This window comes from Cajanus cajan, chromosome 9 (assembly GCF_000230855.2).
Source record: "Cajanus cajan strain Asha chromosome 9, NIPB_CcT2T_4, whole genome shotgun sequence".
NCBI classification, from domain to species: Eukaryota; Viridiplantae; Streptophyta; class Magnoliopsida; order Fabales; family Fabaceae; genus Cajanus; species Cajanus cajan.
In genome coordinates this window covers 10,817,072-10,841,577 of record NC_138525.1, presented here as the reverse complement: position 1 = coordinate 10,841,577, position 24,506 = coordinate 10,817,072, and the positions used below count along the sequence as shown (strand labels likewise).

Genomic DNA, 24,506 nt, shown 5'->3' with positions numbered 1-24,506 from the left:
TGTTTTGTGTCCATCTTTTCTCTTCCCTCCCCCCCCTTTCCCTCTTTTTTCAGTTAAGAATTAATTGTATTTTATTTTACCAATTGTTACTTGTACAACCACCCAAACAAAAATTTAAGTAACTCTCATGCCACGTAGGATTCCTTCAATAATAAATTTTTTTAAGCACGTGTTGCTTAGATTAAACAACTCTCCAAGCATCAGTCATTGGAGATGCTCTGAGAAGCTCATAAAAAAGATAAACAAGTTAAAACTTCTCTTAAATATTGTTTTTACTTCTAAACAACTTAAGTTATTAACATGGGTTTGCTTGGTTTTACCGGATCATGAACTTGGTGAAAAAAAAATTATATACAGTAGAATTATTGATTTTATATTTTAGATACACATAAGTTTATTTCTAGTTCACAAGCATCAATATTTTAATATTTTTTTAAATATTTTGTAAAAAATGGTTTTTTGCATCGTAGGCATGAGAAGTGACCTTGTGAAAGAGTTTAACAATGAGGAGTTTAAAGTTTTCTACGAAAATAATGTTTTTCCTTCATAATTTCTCTTTACTAGTAATAGAACTTCAGCAAAATGTCATACCAGAAAGAAAGAATATATAAAAACCTTGCAAGCATAAACAATGATCATGCTTTACGATAATTTTTCTATCAAGTCATTTATGGGTAGAAATTTTTAACATGACATATTATGTTCGAAATATAATATCAATAATCCCTTAAAAATTATGAAGGGAAAAGAAGATCTCACGTGTTATATTTTCGTACCTTTAGAATGTGAATGTCCTATTCTTAATACTGGAGATCAACCGGAGAAATTTAACTCCAACATAACAAATGATTTTTTCTTAGATACTAAGACACATCTAAACTCTAAAGTTTTCAACTCTAAAACATCAATATAATAGAGAAGTTTTATATATTAATAATGGACTAATAAAGGATAAGAAGTTATTAGATCTATGAGAATAATTTGTATATTAGTTTATTGGGTCTTGTTAAGACAAAATAAGAAAAGATGGTCCAAACTATTGCAAAACCCAAAACAACAAATAAGGCATGAATATAAATTTATTGTCCAATATATAAAATATATTACCATTAATGGTGAAGGAACAAGTGTAGTAAGGGACTAAATCTTCTCTCAAAAATCTAATTCATCGATCTTAGTTGTAGATATCGAACCCAATACAATTAAAAAAAAATGTCTTCAGTTGACAGCTAAATCAATAAAAAGAAAATAAATTGATTTAATATGTATAAATAAAACCAAAAAAAAATCAACTAAATATATGATTTCATAATTTATTTTTGTTTTTATGATCATATTATTTTAATAAAATTTTCTCTCTATATTATTTTTAACATCAAATTTTTTGTTGAAGATCAAAAATATATGTAAAATAATTTTCCTACAAATTTATATATAGATAATATAAAAAATTAAAATAATATGAAACAACAACTTATTGTAACTTATTATTAACAAATTAATTATACTCTCACCCAAGATATCTAAGTTATATGTAACATATATAAAGATGGATAACAAGATAGAGGTTAAAAATATAATTTTGATCCTTTACTTTTATTTTAGATTTTAGTTTAATCATTTAAGTTTAAAAAATTCATTTTGTTAGATCAAGTTGATCATTTCGTCAATTTATCTTACTAATCTAGTTAATTTAGTGACATTGACAAGATATAAAAATATAATATCATCCAAAATTAATACTCTTATATAGTGTGAAAAGTTGATAAAATGATTAATTTGACATATAAAATACTTTAAAAGACTGAAGTGAAATTTTTTTAACATTAAATAATCAATTTAAAATTTAAAATAAAAATAAATGACCAAAGTTCTATTTTAGGCCGAGATAAAATCTATCATCTCATAATTTTTTATCCATAAAATTTGAATTTTAATGCTAAAAAGATTTTCAACAATTCATGCATTCTTGATTCTACTCAACCGAGGTTGAGTTCAAAATTTAAATTAATAACTTTACAAGAATGACTTTCCATGAGGTAGTACCCTACGGTGTGGCCCAACATGCAGCATCAATTATCATTTATATACAATGCATCGTGCATAGCATAAGTCGAAAGCCAAACATCTTTTAAGCTTCGATTATTGTCATTCAGATTAAAGTGTGTGACATTGTGTAAAAGTCTCTTTCCTCTTTGTTTTTTTTTTCCTTCTTCTTTTTGTTTGGGGTTAATGGCCGAAAGAGAAAGAATTAATTTGAAACCCACTTTTTAATTGAGGGACCCGAATTTGATAGGTCAATTCCATTCTAGATATAATGTCTCACGTCCTACAATTCTTTTTTGTTCTATCATTCACAACTCTCACATCCAACTTTAGCTTACTTTCTCTAAAATATAATGGTGATTTCATAAAGTAATGGAATTAATGAGTTATATATAACACTTAAAACATAGAGGTTAATTATTACACTTAATGTGTTCTTTATGCACATCTATTTTGCTTCTATTTTATTTATGATAACACATAACTCTCAAGTTCGTTTTACTTTTTTTATTTTTAAGAGTGAGAGATATTGTTAGAGCTAAAACATTTTTAGTTTAATAAAACTATTTTCTTTTACGATACACGAAATTCGAATTCTAAATATTACTTAAGAAAAAGTAAAATATATATTACTTTATTCATTTCTTTTCTTTTGTTATTTAGGTTTTTTTATTTTACTTAAATAAGTTAAGTTTAAATATATTTTTAATCTGTCAAATTTAGGATAATTTTTTTTTTTGTCTCTCAAACTTAAAATTGTAATTTTTAGTTTTATAATTTTCAAAAATATCGTTTTAAACCCTTCAGATTATTAATAACATATATGAAAGTAGTAAATTGAAACAGTTATATAATATCAATTAATCTTAATGTGATATTTTCACTAATAGAAACATTAACATATATATTTTATGTGACCGTATTTAATAGATTCTCTAACAAAATTTTAAGTATAAGGATTAAAAAAATACTTTTGAAATTACAAGATTAAAAAGAATTAATTTAAAATTTGAGGAACTAAAAATAAATTTACCTTAAATAAATTTGATGGATTAAAAACGTATTTAAACTAATAATTTATGTAAATATAATATATTTTTATATATAAAGTATAAAATCACACTCACTTCAGTTTGATAAATAACTATGAATAAATTAATGTGTTAACACTCATATTTATTTACAATTAAAAATAAATAAACCTGGTAGTAGTGTGTATTATTATCGGAGTTACCACACACATGTCTTCATGAAGATAAAATATTGTCCGCTTGAAATTAAACTTTCACGATTTTATTTTTGGGCATCACTCAAAAGATCTCTTAACAATGAATGATATGAGACTTTGTTTCCATCCCAACAATCCTCCTATCAAAACAAAAAATCATGGTTTACCCCTCCATCACAAAGAAAGTTATCAATCCAATGAGTATATCTAATGGTGACTCATAGAACTCATTCACATTCTAAGTACTTGCACCGTCACTCCATCTCCTAACCTGAAAAACTCTCTTCCAGACACACTACTAGAAAAAATGTCATTTTCCTACGAATTTTCTTACAAAAAAATATTTACAGAAATTTTTTGCGAATTTTCTTGCAATAATAATTTCACAAATTTTTTTTTACAAATTTAATTTGTAAAAAATAATTTACAGATATTTCTTATAAATTTTTTTTATGAAAAATAATCTACAAGAAATTTTTGCAAATTTTGCTACAATTTTAATGATCATGAAAAAAAAATTTCATGGTAAAAATTTGCAGAAAATATTGTAAGAATTTTATTTTTTTTCTTGCAGATTTTCTTGCAAAAATAAATTCGCAAGTAATATTTACTAAAAAGTAGAAAATTTTACAGGTAACTTTTCTTGCGGATTTTCTTGCCAATTTTAATTTGCAAAAAAAATTAAATTTTTTTTTAAAATTTATAAGTTTAATATTTTTAAAAAACTTCAAGTCCCACATCGATTGAAAATCAGACAATTAAAGAGTATATAAGTTGAGACAACACTTACCTACAAGTTAATTTGTATGGTTGAGTGTTAGACTTATACTCTACAATCTTAGAATTTAAAAGATTATGTATCACATGTTGGAGGTGTGGAAACAAATATTTCGAATGAGTTCATTATGAGCATTTGAAAGAGAAAGAATTATTTATAGTAATTTCTTTAATTTTTTTCATAAAAAATTATTTATAGTAATCTCTTATTACATGCAGAGTTTCTAGCAAAAAAATTGGCTGAAAACATTCCTGCGAATTTTTTTTTCGCAGGAAAGTTTCTTACGAATTTTGAAATTCGCAAAAACATATTATTCACGAAGGTATTACCTGCAAATAAAATTTCGCAGGAAAATTTTTAGGAATAACGTTTCCTGCGAATTTTTTTATAAAAATTCACAGGAAAAATCGCATGTAATAAGAGAAATTATAGTAATGACATGAACTCACCATTAGAAAGAGTTTGGATACAAAGAATCTTATCCAAATCCATTTGCTAACTCCATCATATTGATAGGATATTGTCCAATTTGAACCTAAATTCTCATAGTTTTATTTTTAGACATCACTCAAAAGATCTATTAACAATGAAGATAATTAAATGTATATAAACTCATGTTCATTCTATTATAGCGATGTAAAATTTTGTTTCCATTCCAATATATATATATATATATATATATATATATATATTATATATATAATATATATATATATATATAATTTCTCAAAAAAAAAATCACAAGAGGCATTCACTACATATATAACCAATTAATTGTGCGTGTATATTTTAGTTTCTATAAATTTAAAGTCTCGTTTGATGAGTAAATTATGGGACAATATTTCATTAAATCGTTTTTATAAATATAAAAGATTAACATGTCAATTCATCTCAAATAAAAACATTTAAAATATCTGATTTTTTTCATAAATATAATTTACACAATATTTCAAAATCGATAACTAAAGATTAATTTGTACTCACGGTGTGGCTTCATAGGGCATAATGTTAGGAATACATTTTTTTAACATATTTTATATGTTTAAAAAATTTATAATTTTTAAGAATAATTTGTAAGCAGCTATTTTTTATTAGATAAAAAATAAGTTAGAATTAAATAATGTAATGATAATTGAGGAAAATCATGTGTTAATCTGTTGGGAGTGTGTGTTTAATTTTATCCTAAAAAAATTAGAAAGATATATCTAAAAAATGTTCATAACCTACAAATTAATTGAACTTTGCGGTTTGTCCGTATGTAATAAACATGATCAGGAGATACAGATTCAAAAACAAAATATAAAATTAGATGTAGCGTTGAAAAGGATACAGATACATACACATTCCCATCGTTTATATTATAAAATTGCACATATAAGCTTGCCTAGGACGATGCAATCATTGTATTGTATCCCACCTCTATATTTCCGACACAAACCTCCAAAAGAAAAAAAACATGTTTCATTTTTCTGTCTTGATGCAAACCCTTCATTTTGCCATGTTTCTAAATTTCAAGTGTGCCCTTGTTTGTATCAAATACTCCATGTTTGATGCCATATTCTCATCATATGCCGAAAATAACAACATTTTTCTTAGTTTTAATCTCAGCAACTTTCATTGCTCTGAAACATATAAATATTATGCAAAGCCAGAATTCCCTCACAAACACAAGTGGTCAAATAAGTGTCCTTAATTTGATCATTAGGGAACAATAATGAATGCCAAAAGCAGCTTCCTCGTTTGCTTTACTTTGGGAACATTTTTTCTCCTAGTCAACCACATCAATGCTGAAAGTTAGTATTCCTTTTTCTCACAATCCTTCTCTTTCTAGCTGCATTTGCTAGAATTTATTTACAGTTTAATTAGTTGAGTTTATCTTATGATATAAAACCATGTATAACTGAGAAAACTTACAAAAAAAAATAACTCATGAAATATCCATAAGCTGTTTTCCCCTTATTTCACCAAGTTGATATAAGAATAATTATTAATACAGTTCACAAATTATATGAAAACGGTTTAATTAACCTTAAAGAAAACAACTTCGACATAAACCCTTTTTCCTTAGTATTTTGGTGCTTATTATTTATTGTAGAAAAATCCTAAGAAACTTGACTTTGTGTTCCTCCATTCAGATACAACTGAACCGAGGAGAAATGCAAATTTAAGCCCATTCGAGAGTTGGAGGAGCGCTTACTTCTGCATGAAGGATAATGTAATAAGCTATTGGTGCCTCTTCTATATATTCACATCAATCACCATGTGTTAACTTTTTTAGATATTCTCTTAATAGCTATTATGTTATTGCTTCAAAATAATGATGGATGGAAAATTTTAAGTTCTTGTAATTTGAATTATTTTGATTTCAATTTTTATAATTCTTAAAATATTGTGTTTGGATAAGTCAATTCAAATTTTTTAAATTTTAAATTATTAGGTTGGATATGATAATTTGATTTCACTATAGTAAAATTAATTTAAAAAATTATTTATATATTGAGATTTTTAAATTAATTTTTATAAAATAAATATTAACTAATTTTTAAATATTTAATAACTTTTAAAAAAATAATATTAGGTTAGTATAATAATTTTAAAAATATTTTTAAATATTTAATAATTAAAAACATGAAGAAATAAGATAAAATAATATAAGTGAAATAACAAAAAAATGAGAAATTATTAAATTTTTACTTTTTTAGAAATTTAAATTCTACTATTTTAAAAAATTTCACAGATACTTAAATTTTAAATTCTTTATAAATTCTCAATTCAAACAAGTTATTTCATCATAAAAAATTTAAAATTTTTTAAACAAATGAATTACTCTATTTAAATTTTTCATCCAATCACACTACTAGTTTGAACATGTGTGTAGGACTCAACACCTTGCTTGAAGGGTGGATACTCACTGACAATCGCTGGTGCGCTAATTGTCTCTGACTCTGATATCAGCGACTTTTGTATCAATGGTTGCTATGACCACATCCGATCTGTCTTAGATTGCATCCAAGATGTGAAGAGAGACTTCTTCTTTGCGACCAAACAACCCGTCTCCTATGTCATGAATGTCACTAAAGCAGCCTGTTCCAGTAAGACTAAAGGTAACAACTTTAACACTCCACTTTACACCCTTGAAATTCAAACAAAGTAACAAAAAGATGAACATAATTTTATGAGTACATACAAACTCTTCATTGTTACGAGGTTTTTTTATCAATAAACAAAAGACAAATTTTAAGTTTAATGTAGACAATATGTGTTTATTTATCTTTACACATCATTTATTATGTTATATAAGTAGAGATGGCAAAAATACATGCGGCCCGCGGGTATCTGTGGGGTAAAATCCGCTACGGATAATAAATGGATAGACTAATTGGATACTCGCGGATAATGGGGATGTATAATTTTTTTACCCGTTTATAAATGGAGCGGGGACGGGTATGATGATATCCATACCCGTGGGTACCTGTTTAATAATATTTATTAAATATCCTAATTATTCTTATACCACATAACCCTAAAACTACACTCTCATCTTATTTTCTTTCCATAGAATTATGTTGAATGTAATTTGATTAATTTTTTAGCTTTGATTGAACCAATATGATTTATGTATTTTAAGTTGTTTACTTACGTTTGGAATTATGAGATTGAATTATTGTAACTTTGTGATATGAGACTTTCCCTTACTTGTATAAGATTGATGTATTTTAAAATTATTGATTATCTTGCATTTTTATTATTATTTCAATCGAATTAACGTCAAATACAAATTCAAAATTAACATTGAATTTTTATTTTTAATATTTTCATTGACATTAAATATAAATTTAAAATTATTTGTAATGTAATTTTTTTAATTTCTTAAAAAATTTATAAATATCCATGAATATCTATGGGTATTCAAGAAATTCATTGATAGTCGCTTAATGGATACTCGCGTGAATATGGGGTGGGTATGAGGCCAATTTTCATACAGCAGAACAGGGACAGATTTACTATTACCCCGCCCCCTATGGGGCCCATTACTATCCCTATATACAAGTTTTCAAATGAATTATTATAAGTGTATCATTTTGTTTCCTAATAAACTGCACCAGCTTTTTGGGACAAGTAACAAAACTAAATATCGCTTTTGGTGCGGCTGATTATGCAGGTTTCAATACAAATGTAACGAAAGCTAATCCTAACAGTGCCACTAGTTTGTATGGGAGACTATATATGCCCCTTGTTTCAACTCTAACCACCGCGGCCTTCATTGCCACCTATGGTGTGTGAAAGTTTTCTCAGCCATGTGTGGATGGATACCGGAGCATAGGAGATAGCAGCAACATGGACATTGAGTTGAATGTTGAGTCTTATGATTTCATATGTAATCCATACAAATAAATGAGCAAGTGGTAGTCCTGATTACTCTTAGTATGCATAGCAGAATAAGGAAAAAAACGCTAGACAAATTTATTTATAACAAGAAATACTTGTTATTATGTATATCATATACATACCTAAAAATAACCATGTTGGTACAAGTGACAAGAAAAGATAGTTTATTTTTATAGCGGAAGAATTTTACATTATGAACAAATTACAAATCATTTTATATATAACTTTAAAAATTTTGTGTATATATATATATATATTGTGCATTCATTTTTAACTAATCAGAAATTATTTTTATACAACTTTTATGGTAGTTAGCATAAAAGATAACGAACTTATTGCAATATTGCATGGTGATTTGCAATTGGATTATAGTATAAAAATACTACATTGTTAGTACGTATATAATTTATTTTTAAATTAATTACAAAAGACATCATTTTTACTGTACATTAATATTCATAATGGATGGTAAAGTAAAATCTTTATAATATCAAAGTGCTTTAATAAAATTAAAAACTTATATTATAAGTAAATTTGAAGAAAAAAAATTGTACTTTTCATTGTGCAACCCTAAGTTATATATGATTACTATAGCAGTGGAAAGAAAGAGGTTGAGATAGTAGAAGTATGGAGAACTAGAATTGATTTTTGTTACAATCATTTTTGTAATATTTTTTATCTTTTAAAAAAAAAACTCACCATACATGATGCTACTCAACATGAAAGGATCCAAATTCTATTTTAGGACAAATATTTCCCTTATAATTAAAATGTTTAATTGCAGCCTGGGGCAACATAAATTTTAGTATCACGCAAGGCATAAATTTAAGACAAGTTAAATAAATATTAGGATAACTGTTTTTCTTTAATGTTTGACTAAAGCTTGAATTTAGTCTACTTCCTAAACATTGCAAATTGCTTCATTTTAGGGTTTAGAATCCGACTCACTGTTATTATTACTGAAACCCTGGTTTTTACCCTAAATAAAGGTGGATCAAAGTTGCAAAATTAGTTTGTTAATAATCTATTCAATTCACTTTCATCAAATGGCTTTGGCTGTTGAGATTAAGAATAATAATATATATACACAGGAAAAAAAATGTTAGCTAGTGGGATCTTAGACTCACCGACTCACTGTTATCTATAAATTGACAACCGCAAACGCGTTTTATGCAGTTTCTTTGGCGTCCAAAGCAATGTTCAACGTAAATATTGTTCACGCGGATTAGGCACCCGTGATTTGAAATGGAGTCTCGTTTGAGGGTTTAATATTGGATATGCGCAGCTTAAGTTTGCAAATTCAATTACCAAAACTTGTATTGCACAATTGCAAGGATGGCTCAGGCTCTTAGCTGTCTTCCTTCACTTGGCCTATTATGTTTAAATGCGCATTGTAAATCCACTTACCTTTTCTTCAGCCAAGACTAACTTTGTAAATCAAAATTAAATGTTTGCAAGCACCAAAACACACCCGTCTGGTGCAAGGAGTCAAGGACTCGGGATTTCCGCATTCGAAAACCGACCTGTCCCATTTAATCTCGAGTCTGCTGTAAAGGGTCACAACGTTTGTTTCAAGGGGGTATACTGGCCCAAAAGGTTGCTCATTTTTGGTTGGTAAATTTGGGAGGCTTAGTTTGGATATCCAAGTTTAGGTTGTGAACCAACAAAACTGGAAGATTTTGACACTACCATCAACCCTACACGGAACCGGACCTGAAGTTATGCAAAACATACTAAACTCTATTAAGCAAAATATAAAAGCTTAAATGAAATTAAAAATTGAGATTTTTCTAAATGGAATTAAGATTTGTGATTTCCTAAAACTATTTTGGTCTGTGACCATTTTCATTAGAAGAAATATACTTGCACCCAGAGGTTAAATGACAAAACATATTGACTCAAGATACCATTACTGCAACAAACTCAAAATTGGAGTAGGGTAAGAGATACATAATACAAGGGCAAAACTTTCAGAAAAAGGTTCATATTCCCAGCCAATTACAAATATTAAAAGTAGGACCAAATCATGTCCCCGTGTTCCTTCTGCCAACACGAGCAACAAATCCAGCCTTGATTGGAGCAACAGATCTTCCTGATCCACACTGAAAGCAATAAACCAGAGTATTACAATAGGATATTAATGACAAGATGTAAAATATTCCTAACACTTTCCTTTTCGGCAGTACTTTTACCAGTACAAGATAACAACTTTCAATCAGTTGGTACTACTTAACACAGAATAAACAGATAGCGATTTGAGATGCGGGTAAAAAAACCATTCTTAAGCTTTAATTTATTAAGAGAAACTAACAAACAAAATCCATCAAGTCAAAGTGACCATAAATAAAACAGACCATTTACAAGAAACCATCATCTTTGAGGGGTTCTAGCAGCAAGGTGGGTAGGAGGGAGACACTTGGCATGAAAACTAAAAGAGGAAGGAAGAAGAGAAACAAGCAAAAGTGTATAGAAAATTTACCTTCTCACACCGGAGGAAGAAGAGACGATTTTCCTTGGTAAGTATAGTGTCCGGACTCTTACATCCAAGGCAAATGACATATTCATCTGAGAAAAACAAAAGTGATGACTTCAACTGATAGGCCAAAATAGACGGCAAAAAAATAGCCAGGGGCACATTTATAAAGTTCTTGTTTTGTTATAGACAAATGTATTAAAAAAACATACCAGAAAATATATTAAGCAATAGAAACACGCCATCTTACACAACACAGAACCTTGATACTTACCTTCCATTTGTGAAACACAACAGATTATCGATTATTAAACACAAATACTTACTGACATATCGTCGCAGAATTCCTTCAAAGTTCTTTGGTGCAAATCTTCCCTTCACAACCAATCTCTGCTGACCATCAAGGGAGCCACTTGTACCCAGCTCAGCAAGCAAGAAAGCCATGACATGGTCTGGCTGCCGATGCATTCTAAAAGATAGCATAGAAGTACATTAACAAAAAGGAAGCATACCTAATGTCAAAAAAAAAAAAAAAAAAAAAAAAAAAAAAAAAAAAAAAAAAAAAAAAAAAAAAAAAAAAAAAAAAAAAAATAAAAAAAAAAAAAAAAAAAAAAAAAAAAAAAAAGAAAAAAAAAAAAAAAAAAAAAAAAAAAAAAAAAAAAAAAAAAAAAAAAAATAAAAAAAACAAAAAAAAAAAAAAAAAAAAAAAAAAAAAAAAAAAAAAAAAAAAATAAAAACAAAAATAAAAAAAAAAAAAAAAAAAAAAAAAAAAACAAAAAAAAAAAAAAAAAAAAAAAATAAAAAAAAAAAAAAAAAAATAAAAAAAAAAAAATAAAAAAAAAAAATAAAAAACAAAAAAAAAAAAAAAAAAATTAAAAAAAAAAAAAAAAAAAAAAAAAAAAAAAAAAAAAAAAAAAAAAAAAAAAAAAAAAAAAAAAAAAAAAAAAAAAAAAAAAAAAAACATAAAAAAACAAAAAAAAATAAAAAAAAAAAAAAAAAAAAAAAAAAAAAAAAAAAAAAAAAAAAAAAAAAAAAAAAAAAAAATAAAAAACAAAAAAACAAAAAAAAACTTAAGCAAAATATAGGCATGGGGGAATAAACAGTCAACAAAGGCATAAAAAAATGGTAATCATTATTAGCTGAACAAAATCAATAGGTATGTAGAAATTTCCCAAACTTCTATACAGCAGGCATTCATTAATTGAGCAAGCATTTTGCATTCATTAATAAGGCAAGCAATTTGCATTCATTCATGAAAAGTTAATCTCAAAGAAACATACAGCAATAATCTGATCTGAAAAGAAAATTGAAAACAAATGTTTAAAGAAATGCCAGTTCAGAACTATTCCTTGGAAATAAGAAATTTAGTGGAAATTCAGAATCTGTCTGTGCGTAACAGAACAGTGACAAATAAAATAACAGGATTGGTATATGCATCCAATTCTTAAACTAAATAAAAAGGGGAATATCATTGAATTCATCAACACACCTTATGGGCAATTACAGTTCCAGAGCCTAGGGTTCCTCCATAAAATGTTTCTCCTTTCAAGGACTGACATAATATCTAACTCCTAACTTTGTAAACTACACCATACAATTAGATAAAAACATAACTAACTCTCCCCCCTTCCACATAAACTTGTTTGCACAGCAGTCACAATAACTACCTTATACAACACATAAACTGTCACCCATCATGGCAGTTCCTAAGGTCATTTTGTTCTATCTGCAGTAAACCTTCTAATTGGATGGTTTACTTGGATTTGGATTCAGCAACAGATCCACCTCCAACACAACAAAGTCAAGGTCCCTATAATTGTTATGTCCATGTTCATTGATGTGTCCAAAAGAGTACAAGAAATTTCAAACCAACATCACAAAACTGATGTGCCCATCATCATTGAGTGAATAATATAAAATAAAAAAGTAAAAAAAAAAAATGTGAACCAATTTGCATGAAATATCAACATACGTTTTGCACAGATCCATAAAATTCACGAACACAGTTTTCTTTGTGCCCTCACGAAGAACTTGAGGAGGCCTCATAACTGTCCTCCGCCGATCTCCAGCAAGTTCAGGATTATTCTCACGTAGAATGTTAAACACCCTGCCAAGAAGCTGCACAATAACACATCAGGATCCAGGATAGAGATGTTTGGGAAGGGTAAGGCAAGATAAGCAGCTTCCAAGTAAAGAAAGAACAGAATATAGCATAAATGATTTAGACTATATATTATGGCTTTATAATTGGACCACCATGCCAACAAAAATTCCATTTAGATGGTTTAGTGTTTAAAAAAACCAACATTTCTTGATCCAATAAGGATAACCAAGGCACACAAATCATTAAATAAAATGCTACCAGATTAAAGATTTCAATCATTTAAAGAAACTATAAAATCAAGAGCAACCCCCCCCCAACCACCACCCACCACCACCACAATCACCCTATGAAACATATATGGAAACGTAACAGGGCAGATCCACAGGCACCACAAAATAAATATTAAATAATCAGAATTAGGGATGAAAATTAAAACCAGCTCAGAAAAACTTTTCAACTAAGTGATGCAGCAAAAATCAACATAAAACAAGCTTGACATAGGCATTTCAATCACAGAGGTCGCTATAGCAGCATTGCAGAAAAGTAATTAACATACAACACACCTCCTCGTATTCATAATCACGATCACTCCCTTCCCAAGGATAACGAGCCTGGGGAGCAACTGTTTCTCCTTCATCATCTTCAGCGTGATCTAAATGCCAAAAAGGATTATCAAATAATCAATGTTGAATAAGCTTTCCTCAAGACATCACTTGTTGTCATAACAAACACGGTCCAATATTCACACACAATATTTACACAGGTATACGCTGCTCACCATCCAAATCTTCAATGGCATCTCCACTCTCATCATTCAAGTTACTGATTTCAACCTACAATCAGACAGCATCAGGTGTCAAATTGCTTCCAACAAAATACTAGCAACATCAAAAACTTAAATTCTCAATAGATGAAATTATTCATTAGAAAGGGAAAGATCTAATTAATCATACGTATGACTTACAGGCTTCTTCTTCTTCTTTTTCAAACCAGTAAATGCAGTCTCAACTCCATCAGCAACTGCAAGTGAAAAACAAATGAGAATCATGCATAACACAATTTCTAGATAGCACTGGAATCAAAACCACAAAAGGAAATTGCTTGTTTTATTTTGCATGCCTGAGAGGTTTTCTGTCTTCTCAGCCAATTTTTCGACTGGGTCATCAGCAGGATCCACAATTGTAATTTTCTTCTTCTTCTTCTTCTTGGTAGGATCAAATGGTGCAATCTGTAATTTACAAATTCAGGCATGAGATGGTATTGCCACAACAAATTGGTGTGTCAACTAATCAACGTGGTTGGTACTTGGTAACAAAAATATGCACAAAACAATACCATCATAACAATTAGCAATTTCCGAAAACAAAACTTCAAAAAACTAATTTTATGGCCTTACACCCAATCAAGAAAAACACAGTGAGGAAGCATTTTTTAGTTACAGATATTAACAGGAAAATACACTCACTTCTGGAACCTCCTCCTTCACCTCATTATGAGTTTCATCCGCCATGATTGCTGCAACACAAGTAAAATTTGTACATGATTAGAATTAAAAATACATATAAAAAAAAAAAAAAACAATTAAAAAAAGAGTAAGTAAATAGAAAATAATGCAAAAAATTAAGCTCCAAATATTACTAAATCAAATTGCTTTCCAAAATTAAGAAAATTCAATACGAGAATCACTTAAGGGGAAACCCATAACACTCTTTGTCTACCAGGGAAAAGCCCTAAACTCCCAAATGCTATAAATCATAATCAATAATCCAAAATAAAACGGAAAATAATTATACAAAAAACGCTGGAGAACTTGTTGATTGAACCGCTAAATACTAAAAACAAACAAACTTTTCGACCTAATTAATAAAAAATAAAAAAAACCTCAATTGTTAACGCGCAAAATACATAAGCCACTTCCAGCACTAGTAGCCAGAAGAACTCCTATACACAGAAATTACGAAAACCGCAGATCCATACGCAACTAAGTGTGCCTTATGTGTTTTAAAAATTAAAAAAAAAACGATTTCCAAACAATAATAAAAGAAAACCTAACACGCCTTAAAGATACACAACCAGATTCCAAAAACAGACATCGAATCCGATAACTAGAAAGGGAGGAATAAACGGTAGAAAGAAGAACTGATTTCAGACATCGCAGAGTGGAGAACGCAAAAACGATGGAAACCGATTCGGAGCAAAAAATGATAGAAACAGAAAAATCAAAGGAATAGAAAATAAGCGAAACCTGATGAAGCGAAGAAAAAAGGGTTGAAATGAGAGCAAAGAGAATCGTATCCCCAGAGAGAGCAAGAGTGCGGCCGGTGGTTGCGATATCAAAAACCCTTTCTTTCGCTACAAAACTGTGCGTTGCAGATTTTTTTTTTTTTCTTCTCTCTTTTTGTTCATTTTTATTGTCCTCGATGAATGGGCTTGGTTTGTGTGGGCCTATTAATAGGTTTATGGATTCTCATTCTGTGGATTAATGGCCGGAAAAAATAACTGGGCCTGTAGGTTGACTTTAAAGGCGATTTTGATTTTTTAACATCTTGATTATTATAAATTTTGGAATAATTAATTCATGTGTTTTTTTTTTATCATTTAAAAGTTTTAATCATCATTGTGAAATTTATGAGATTTATTATGGGCGGAATTTACGTCTAATAAAACTTGATATTTGTGAAATTTACGACATATATAAAACTTGATTCACAATTATATGTGCATTAAATATTGTACTTGTTCATTCTGATGATACTCTATTATGTTCCTTCATTGCCTCTTTTTGACATGTCATTCTTCTTTGGTGCAAAAATTAGACTTATATATAAAGTTGTTAATATTTACATCAATTTCTACACAATAAAGTCCACTCAAATGGAGGACAATTCAGAAAACCCTTGTTGGCATAAAATAAGGATTTAAAACAGGTTATTAATAAGGTTTCATTATATAATTAATGAGTTTAGGGTTTAGGGTTATTATATAATTAATTAGTTTTAATTCATGAGTGATTAAAACTATATCTGACTTAAAGAAAACTCGTATTATATTATATGAATTTTAGGGGATGTTTTATATACGAAATGTTTTTACATTCATGAAAATTTTAGTCTTAAATATATGTTATTGTCAGTAAACTAAAATCAATACATACCCAGTCCAGTATAAAATAAATAAATAAGTCAAAAAAAAATCAACACATATCCAATGGATTTTAGTGTTAAATTTTAGGTATATGATATAAATTTTGACTTTATTTTATTTGATTCATTATTGTTTCTATTTAATTATCTTATATATACTTCAATATTTTTCATTATATCAAAGTCATGGTATATATTATTAAAAAATATTATTAATATGTGGATGAATTTCTAGATAAGAAAGTCTACCCAAATAATCTAGAAAATATTTGTTAACAAAAAATCAATTCTTATATATTAAATACAAATTTTTTAGAGGTTTCTTTGATAAAAGGAATTTTACTTTTTAACTGAAATATATTTTTAGAGGTTTTCTTTGATAAAAGGAATTTTTCTTTAATAATAATTCAAATTTTGCTTATAAACAAATTTTAATATTTTAAAATAAATTATAAAAATTAATATCATGTTATAATATAGATTATTTATCATAAATTTAAAATATAATTTATATAATTAAAATTATATTTGGTGTAAAGAAAACTCATATCATATTATATGAATTTTAGTGTTAAAGTTATATTAATTTTAGAGTTAAATATATCTTATGGTTAGCAAATTAAAATCAATTCATACCCGGCATAAAAAAATTCATTTTATTATATAGAGTTGTTAACATCTAAATGAATTTTCTTCAAAAAAAAAATCCATTTAATTAAAAGACAATTCAATAAATATTTGTTGACACAACATAAAATAACATAAAATTTAGAAACAGATTATTAATAAGATTTCACTCTAAAATTAATTATAATTAATAGTTGATTAAAATTATATATGGCATAAACAAAACTCATCATATTATATGAATTTTAGTGTTAAATATAGCTTATGGTTAGCAAAACTAAAATCAATACGTATCCCATGAATTTTAGTGATAAATTTTACGTATATGATATCAATTTTGATTTTATTTAGTTGATGTTTATAAAAATTTGAAATAATATTTAAGTGTAATGGTTATTAACTATACTAGTATGGTCGAGGCACTTCATACTTCTATTAAAGATAAAATAAAATAAAAATTAAATAATAAATATAAGTTAATCTAATGTTATAATTAATCAATTAATTTTAAGGTCTTAATTTTGAGAAAAATATTATTTTTTTAATTTTTTAAAATAAAAGAGTATAATGGTCAACAGGTAATCAAGGTAATTATTAAAAAAAAGTATCTCCTTTATATATTAGTATATATATATATATATATATATATATATATATATATATATATATATATATATATAATCATGATCTTTTATTTATTTATTTATTATATATGTCAATAATTTATAATAAATGATGATATGCGATTAAATGTTTTTAATTATTTTGTGATGCATAACATTTACATTTAGAATAAGGTGTGATTTATTTTTTATGAATGTATAATAAGACTTTTGTTTCTAATTTTGATATTTGATTTTAGCTTAATTTAATATTTGGGCTAAGATGCATCATCATTTTGGATTTGCGTCAACGACACTTTTTTTTTTTTTTTTACTGAATAAATGAGTAAATAACAATGCGAAATGCAAACGTTATTCAGAAAATAAGAATATTTCTTTTTCTTTCCCATTTATGCATAGAAGGTTTTGTAATTTGGGTCTATAGTAAATGGAGTTTGGGTTTGGATTTCCTCAACTACTTTCTATATGGGCCTAGCCTCATTAAACATGTTGAAGACCAAATAATGAAAAGCCCATAGAAGTGGAAGAAGGGAAGGACTATAAATTTTGGGCTCATGATATAGACACCTCCTTTTTTTTATAAGTACACCTCCTTTTCAAAAAAAATTATAAAAAATTATAATTTTTTTTAAAAAAAATTAATTTTATACTTTTAACTTTCAATTTGCTTCTTTCTTCTTTTTATTTACACACTTTTTTTTTCTCTTTCAATTTTCACATGTTACCAATATAGGTGGGGTGAAGAAAAAATAAGGAGGTGCATGTAAAAATTGAAATAAGGAGGAAAGATGTGTGAAAAAAAATACTAAATTAAATGTTGTAAATGTAAAATAAAAAAATTTAAAACAAAAATTTAAAAATATTTTAAAATTTTAATTATTTTTTTAAAAAGAGGTGTACTTATAGAAAAAAGGAGGTGTATATATCATGAACCTAAATTTTGCATGCAGCTAGCTTCAAGCCCAAATCCCAAACGCCAAATATTTACTTTTATTATTGAGCAAAAAATGATTGTTGCTTTATTAGAAAGAGAAAAACAATGTAACCAAACCTTTACTGCTTTATTATTTTATACATTTATTGTTCGTTTTAGCAATTAAATTAAGTTAATTTTTTCACTATTTTACACATTTTAATATAATACCTGTAATTAGTTTCTACTAAAAAAAATATGGAAAAATCGGAATTAAATTATAGAAACTGTGACAACCCAAAGATTCACCGACGAGTTCATGGGTTCAGTCTATAAGGTCAAAACCTACGCAAATAAACATTATGATAAGAAGTTGAAGTTGAAGTAGGTGAAATAAAATTAATGATCTGCTAGAAAATTCAATAACATGTACAAAGTCCATTCCTATTTTCACACATTACATAGCATGGAAAAGTAAAGCTGTCACATACGTGTGTTTAATTAAAAATACATGGAATAAAGTAAGTAATATAATAATGAAGAAAATAAAAAAATATAATGATTTTATATGTATCAAGCACTGAATCCATTGTATTGACACCGTAGTAGTCACTTAAAACTTGAATATATTATAAAAAAAGATTGTGTTGACCATGGCTGAATCTGCAGAGTGCACATGCAAAAGGAACACCGTTGACCATAGTCAACCTAATTGTTGCACTTGTGACAAATATATATGTAATGCACTTGTGAATGTATTTTTTTTAACTTCACTTGAGTTGAATTCAACTGATTCCTAAAAACACCTATGTATATTTATGATTGCTATTCAAGATTAATTATTGATTTTAACTTTGGCTACTTCATTTAAATATCATAGTTATATAAATAAATAAAAAATCCAAATATCGTGATTATATATATAAAAAAAATTGTCATTAAACTGTGGTGAAACATGAAGACTTGACTTAAATTTATGGAATGTAATTACTAACTTTAAAACCCTTTCAATAAGAGAAATTATAAGTTAAAGGACTCTGGCAATTTATTTATACTTCATTTAAATATTAATTGACGCATTGACCATACATCATACAAGCCTTTTTAAAAAAAATAATATATATATATATATATATATATATATATATATATATATATATATATAACAAGCCTAAATGCATAAAAAAAAATGGATTTAAATTAAGAATATATTTTGACAAAACATTTAATAAACTTAAGGTGTATTTATATTAGTGTTCATATTCATTAATCGTCAGAACGCATATATGTTTAACGTACATTAAAATGCGAGAAATAAATAAAATAAACATGCACTAATTTAATAAAAATAAGCTTATTTTGTAAGACCACTTATAGTTTATTTTCATTAGTTAATTAAAATAATTTATAAACTCTTAATTCTTTTTATTATCATTAATTTACTTTAAAAAATTATTCTTTTCAATTTAGAAATCTTTTAACCTATTATATCATTCTCTCACTCTTATATAATAAAAAAAATGTTATTTTATATTTATCGGCTAATTACAACTCTCTCTGATTTGAACATTAAATAGGTTTAACGTATAATTTTAATGTTGGTAAATTTAATGAAATAAATTTCATATGTATTAAATTAATAAAAATAATTTAAAATCTTGCTGCAACATATTTAAGACAAACATTATTTTAGAAGGGCTAAATTGATAAAATATATAAAGAAAAAGACTAAAATAATCTTTTGAAAAATAATTGTCAATAAATCACACTCTTACAGACTGATTAAAATTTTAAAACATGAAAAGATTAATAATCAAAAGGATTAAAAGCCGTTTGTTTACTGATAAAATAAAAATAAATTTTATGAAAATAATCATTATGTAAGTTATCCTAAATAAAATTAATACAAGATGAATTTAATATTTCCCAAAAATAAAATAAAAAGACTTTTTTTTAAAAGCGAAGGATATAATTATTTTCAAGAAGGCAAATACAAAATTTAAATTGTAGATTTGGATTTATAAAGTGAAAAATATGTAGAATAAAATATAAATTTAATTCTTTCTTAATTATTTAAACAAAAAATATCTCATAATTTAACCAAGCTTACTATTCTTTAACTTTATATTCTTTTCCATTTTTTGAATAATAACTTAAGTTAATATATATATATATATATATATATATATATATATATATATATATATATTTGTATTTGTGTGGACAAAGATAGACTTACTTTTATTCCTAAATAAATACATCATTTATGATTAAAACAATTGTTATTCTAATTTTGTCCAATATACAACAATGAAAAAAGACAAAATTGAAAGTAAGGAAAAATTGCAATCAGGAAGCCCACCAAAGAATGGCAAGTGTCAACAATAAAGAATAAAGTTGACAATATCAAATTAATCTCTAATGCTAACTTATGATATCTAGATTCTAGAGTGAGTAGAACCATAAAATTGTCAACAATGGTATTTAGAATCCCCCCTCCCCATAATTTCCACCAATTTTAATTATATACTTTTTTTTAATTTATCAAAATCATAATAACCACATCAAAATTTGAAATATCATTTCAATTCTCTCATCCTTACCATTAAATGGATCCAAATAGTTGAATTTCTAATTACATATTTAATAAAGATATTTATTTGTCTAATAAGATGGGGATGTATTTGAAATTTCAAAGTCATCATCAAGTTGTGTGGAATTGGACCTTGCTTGACTTGTAAGACCAAATGAGAAGGGCAAAACTTAAGGCCCAGATAGAGATTCAGGTCCCCTTTCCTTTCCATGTCCCATTCAATCCCCTATTCTCCAATCCCATTTCAAAAACGCAAACCCCATCAATACATCAATTGAAGAAAGTGTGACACATTGAACGAGTTTGAGTTTATCTACCAAGTCTCTTCTCCAAACTCTGCCTAACAAGAATTGTTCATTCAGATTCCCTCAACAGAAGATAACAGAAATTGGGACAACATTGAGAGAAAATGGGTCATGAAAAAGGCTAGGATACTTCCTGGAAGCTACACTTATAGGTTTTGATACCCCAAGAAAGATTTTTAGTTTTTGTTTTTATTCACTTTATTCATTAATCACATTTACCAGCTGTTTCGTCTCATTCGGAACATGCCATGCCTTTGTTCACCCAAATTGACTTTTAAACTATTTATAACCACAAATTTGGGTAATATGGAAGCTGCATGGTCTTTGGAATTTTTCTACTCACTGCACTTTAATCTCAACATTTTGTCTTTGTTGCATGAATAGTGTTTCATGCGCTTGCGTGAGGTAAAAGGCATGCTATTAGACTTATTACTTTTTTTTTTTTTTCTCTGTCAATTTGATCCTTAGTATATAGTATCATGAGCTGATCATGTGTATAAAATAAATGTTTTGGTGAAGAACAAGGGCAACAATTGGTTTCTTAGGTAGCTTGAACTTTGAAGAATTGTAGTAAAAAGTATTAACCAAAACAAATCATCTACAGTTGTTTTTCTTCACTTTTCCCCCCATTCTTCTTTCCTTTTGTCTCACACAAAAAGCTTGTTCCTTTCCGTCACCAAACCTTCCTTTATTTACGGTATATTTCCATTGACCAAGAGAAATAAGATGAAGTAGAAGTAGAATAAAATATAACCAAACATGATAAGATCTATTTTATTCTATTCTATCAAGTACCTTTCTTTTCTTTTCTTTTAATTTGTCAAATGAGATTGAAATCAGTTTTACCCATTTTTTTGTCACAAAAATAGTTAAACATAATTAAATAATAAATTTATTTTATTCTATATACTTGCTCTTGTTTCATCCACCCTCACCATTAGATTTATTTTATTTTTATCAGACCCTTACCATTAGATATAGGGACATACATAGTAATTAGCTATTTTTTTTGCGGTGTCTATTTGTTTTTCAAGCATGATTATAGTTAAAAGTGAGTTTAGCATGAATTTTGAAATAGGCTGAACGGTAACACTTATACTCATCTTAATAATTTTATTTTTTGGAATTACAGTACTAATAAAAATATTAGTAAATAATATATCATCATATCATGACAAAATTATCTTCTAATAATTTAAAATAATAATAAATAATTTATTAAAAAAATGAGGCTCTAAATAATTTGAAGAGTAAAACATCTTTATCTCATTGATTTTGTGGTTGCCAGTTGCCACAAACCTGATTCAAGTTGGAGTAGCTTGAGTCAGCAGCCTCAAAATCAGGTCATCAAGTCTATTAAGTATTAAATGAGCACTTAATAAATGGTCCAAAATTGCCAAATTTTTAAATGCGCAGACAAAAGAAAATGAATAATTGAACAAGTCGGGACCAAAATCACCTAAACCCTATCTCAGGGAACAAAAACTGCAGTTAATTCTAGTATCGACTGGCCTTTCAAGTTGTAAAACATCAATGATCACTTATAATCCCTTAGCCCTGCAAGAGGCTAAAACCAGAAACATGATGGGGCTTTCGATAGGTTGGGTTCAGGTTGATTTAAATTTTAGTAAAATTTTAATACCAAGTAATTAAATTTAATTGGTTTAAATTTTATAAAAAAAACTGTTCAATTTAAATTGAATTAATTTGATGTTGATCGGATTGATTTTGTTTAAGAGTTATCCCTAATATTTAATGAATTTCTTTTAAAAAAATTAAATTAAAATTTTGTTTTCTTCTCAAAGTAAATAAATTTTTTAATATTAACTAAATTATATATTTTCAAAAATTAATTAAATTGGTAAATTTATTACATAATTCCTTTTGATTTCTTTGTTTAATATACTTAAGAAATTTAAATATACTATAATGTGTGAAAATAATACTCAATATATTATAATATAATTCTTCTTAGTTTCTTTTAAATATTTGAAAAAATAATAAAAATATTTATATATTATAAAAAAATATTTTTAAAACAATCATAATGATATATATATATATATATTAATTATTAATCAAATATATATATATTAATTCCTTAATTAGTATCATAAGAGTACTAGTTAACAAGACATTTTTAGTTACAACAATAAAAAAAACTATTCAGACATTAAACACTAAACTTAGAATAAACACAAAGCAATAAATTTACATTAAGGGAGTTTTCATATATATATAGAGTTAATCACTTATATACTGTTAGTGTAAAGCTTTTCTACACTGACAACTAATTATATATTTTAATAGTATCATGTTAGTTGCTTATTTAATAAAATAATAATAAAATAAATAATTTTAAAAGATATAATTGATTGTCAGTGTAAAAAAATTTTATGCGTGTACAGATGATTAACTTAAAGGAAAATGTGGCATCCTATTACAATTTCCATGGTTGAAATGTTGTCATCAGAGAGATACTCATTATTAATGCAGAGCAACTTAATTGGGAAAGGAAAATATAGAGAGTGGGGTTTTGTAGCCACCCATTAGCATCACAGTGTCGATTGAATGGCAATTATCACCATGTGAACGTAACTGACTGTATGTATGCCACATGATGCCTACTCCATCAACATGTTCCTAACTTTTGTGTGTAAATATCACAACTGTGTTTCTGCTTTTTGCTACCCCAACATTGCCCTACACGATTATGCTACTCAATGTGTAACCTTACCACTGGGATTGAGAAATCTTAGTGTGCCCTTTAGAGCATCAAAGAAATCCAAAATTTTAAAATAGTTATTATATTATTCATATATTGTTGAAGATTTTATATCTTACCAAAATAAAGTATATAAGTAAAGATTTAATTATAAGGTTTTTAAAGTTAAATTAACTATAGATGATATCTTACCATCATTGTTGAATCTTTCTTGTGATCCTCAATCAAATCATTTATCAAACTTTTTGTTCAAAATATTAAGTCTTTAGTATGAGAAAAACGTGTATTCACAAATAATATTAAGATATACCACATTTTCATAATACTTATAAACTTCTCTTTTGGTCACATCAATCATGTGAATACATACTTCTCTTTTATTGTACACAATTTTGTACAAACAATATGTAGAAAAATAATTTATCAATTAGAAGAAAATGTACTATTTGCCTCAGTAGTTGGGTATCCCATCAATGAAAAAATTTGAAAGCCTAGAAACATATCACCACCGGGGTAATTACGTGGCACACCTAAATATGATTTTGGTCCTAGCTGCTTC

General features: G+C 26.9%; 2 protein-coding genes across 2 annotated transcripts; one reads left to right on the top strand and one right to left on the bottom strand.

Moving 5' to 3' along the window:
• Positions 1–5,239: 5,239 nt before the first annotated feature.
• LOC114916511 (uncharacterized) lies at positions 5,240–8,533 on the top strand. Its single transcript, XM_029273336.2, has 4 exons — positions 5,240–5,845; positions 6,188–6,267; positions 6,931–7,156; positions 8,215–8,533. The coding sequence occupies exons 1-4, from the start codon at positions 5,767–5,769 to the stop codon at positions 8,334–8,336; spliced, it is 507 nt and encodes a 168-aa protein (XP_029129169.1). The 5' UTR covers positions 5,240–5,766; the 3' UTR covers positions 8,337–8,533.
• A 1,801-nt stretch (positions 8,534–10,334) lies between these two features.
• LOC109804636 (eukaryotic translation initiation factor 2 beta subunit) lies at positions 10,335–15,419 on the bottom strand. The gene is made up of 10 exons (XM_020366472.3): positions 15,264–15,419; positions 14,484–14,533; positions 14,138–14,246; positions 13,983–14,038; positions 13,797–13,851; positions 13,582–13,670; positions 12,887–13,032; positions 11,241–11,383; positions 10,921–11,006; positions 10,335–10,543 (listed from the first exon to the last, which is right to left on the bottom strand). Exons 2-10 carry the CDS (start codon positions 14,526–14,528, stop codon positions 10,466–10,468), a joined length of 807 nt encoding a protein of 268 aa, XP_020222061.1. The 5' UTR covers positions 14,529–14,533; positions 15,264–15,419; the 3' UTR covers positions 10,335–10,465.
• Between the last annotated feature and the right edge of the window lie 9,087 nt (positions 15,420–24,506).

Coding starts and splice junctions, on each gene's coding strand:
- LOC109804636 (XM_020366472.3), bottom strand. CDS start 14,528: ATGGCGGATGAAACTCATAATGAGGTGAAGGAGGAGGTTCCAGAA. Junction 13,852..13,982: donor AAAAGAAGAAGAAGAAGCCT/GTAAGTCATACG, acceptor GTCTGATTGTAG/GTTGAAATCAGTAACTTGAA. Junction 11,384..12,886: donor TTTATGGATCTGTGCAAAAC/GTATGTTGATAT, acceptor GCTATCTTTTAG/AATGCATCGGCAGCCAGACC.
- LOC114916511 (XM_029273336.2), top strand. CDS start 5,767: ATGAATGCCAAAAGCAGCTTCCTCGTTTGCTTTACTTTGGGAACATTT. Junction 5,846..6,187: donor CAACCACATCAATGCTGAAA/GTTAGTATTCCT, acceptor TCCTCCATTCAG/ATACAACTGAACCGAGGAGA. Junction 6,268..6,930: donor ACTTCTGCATGAAGGATAAT/GTAATAAGCTAT, acceptor ACATGTGTGTAG/GACTCAACACCTTGCTTGAA.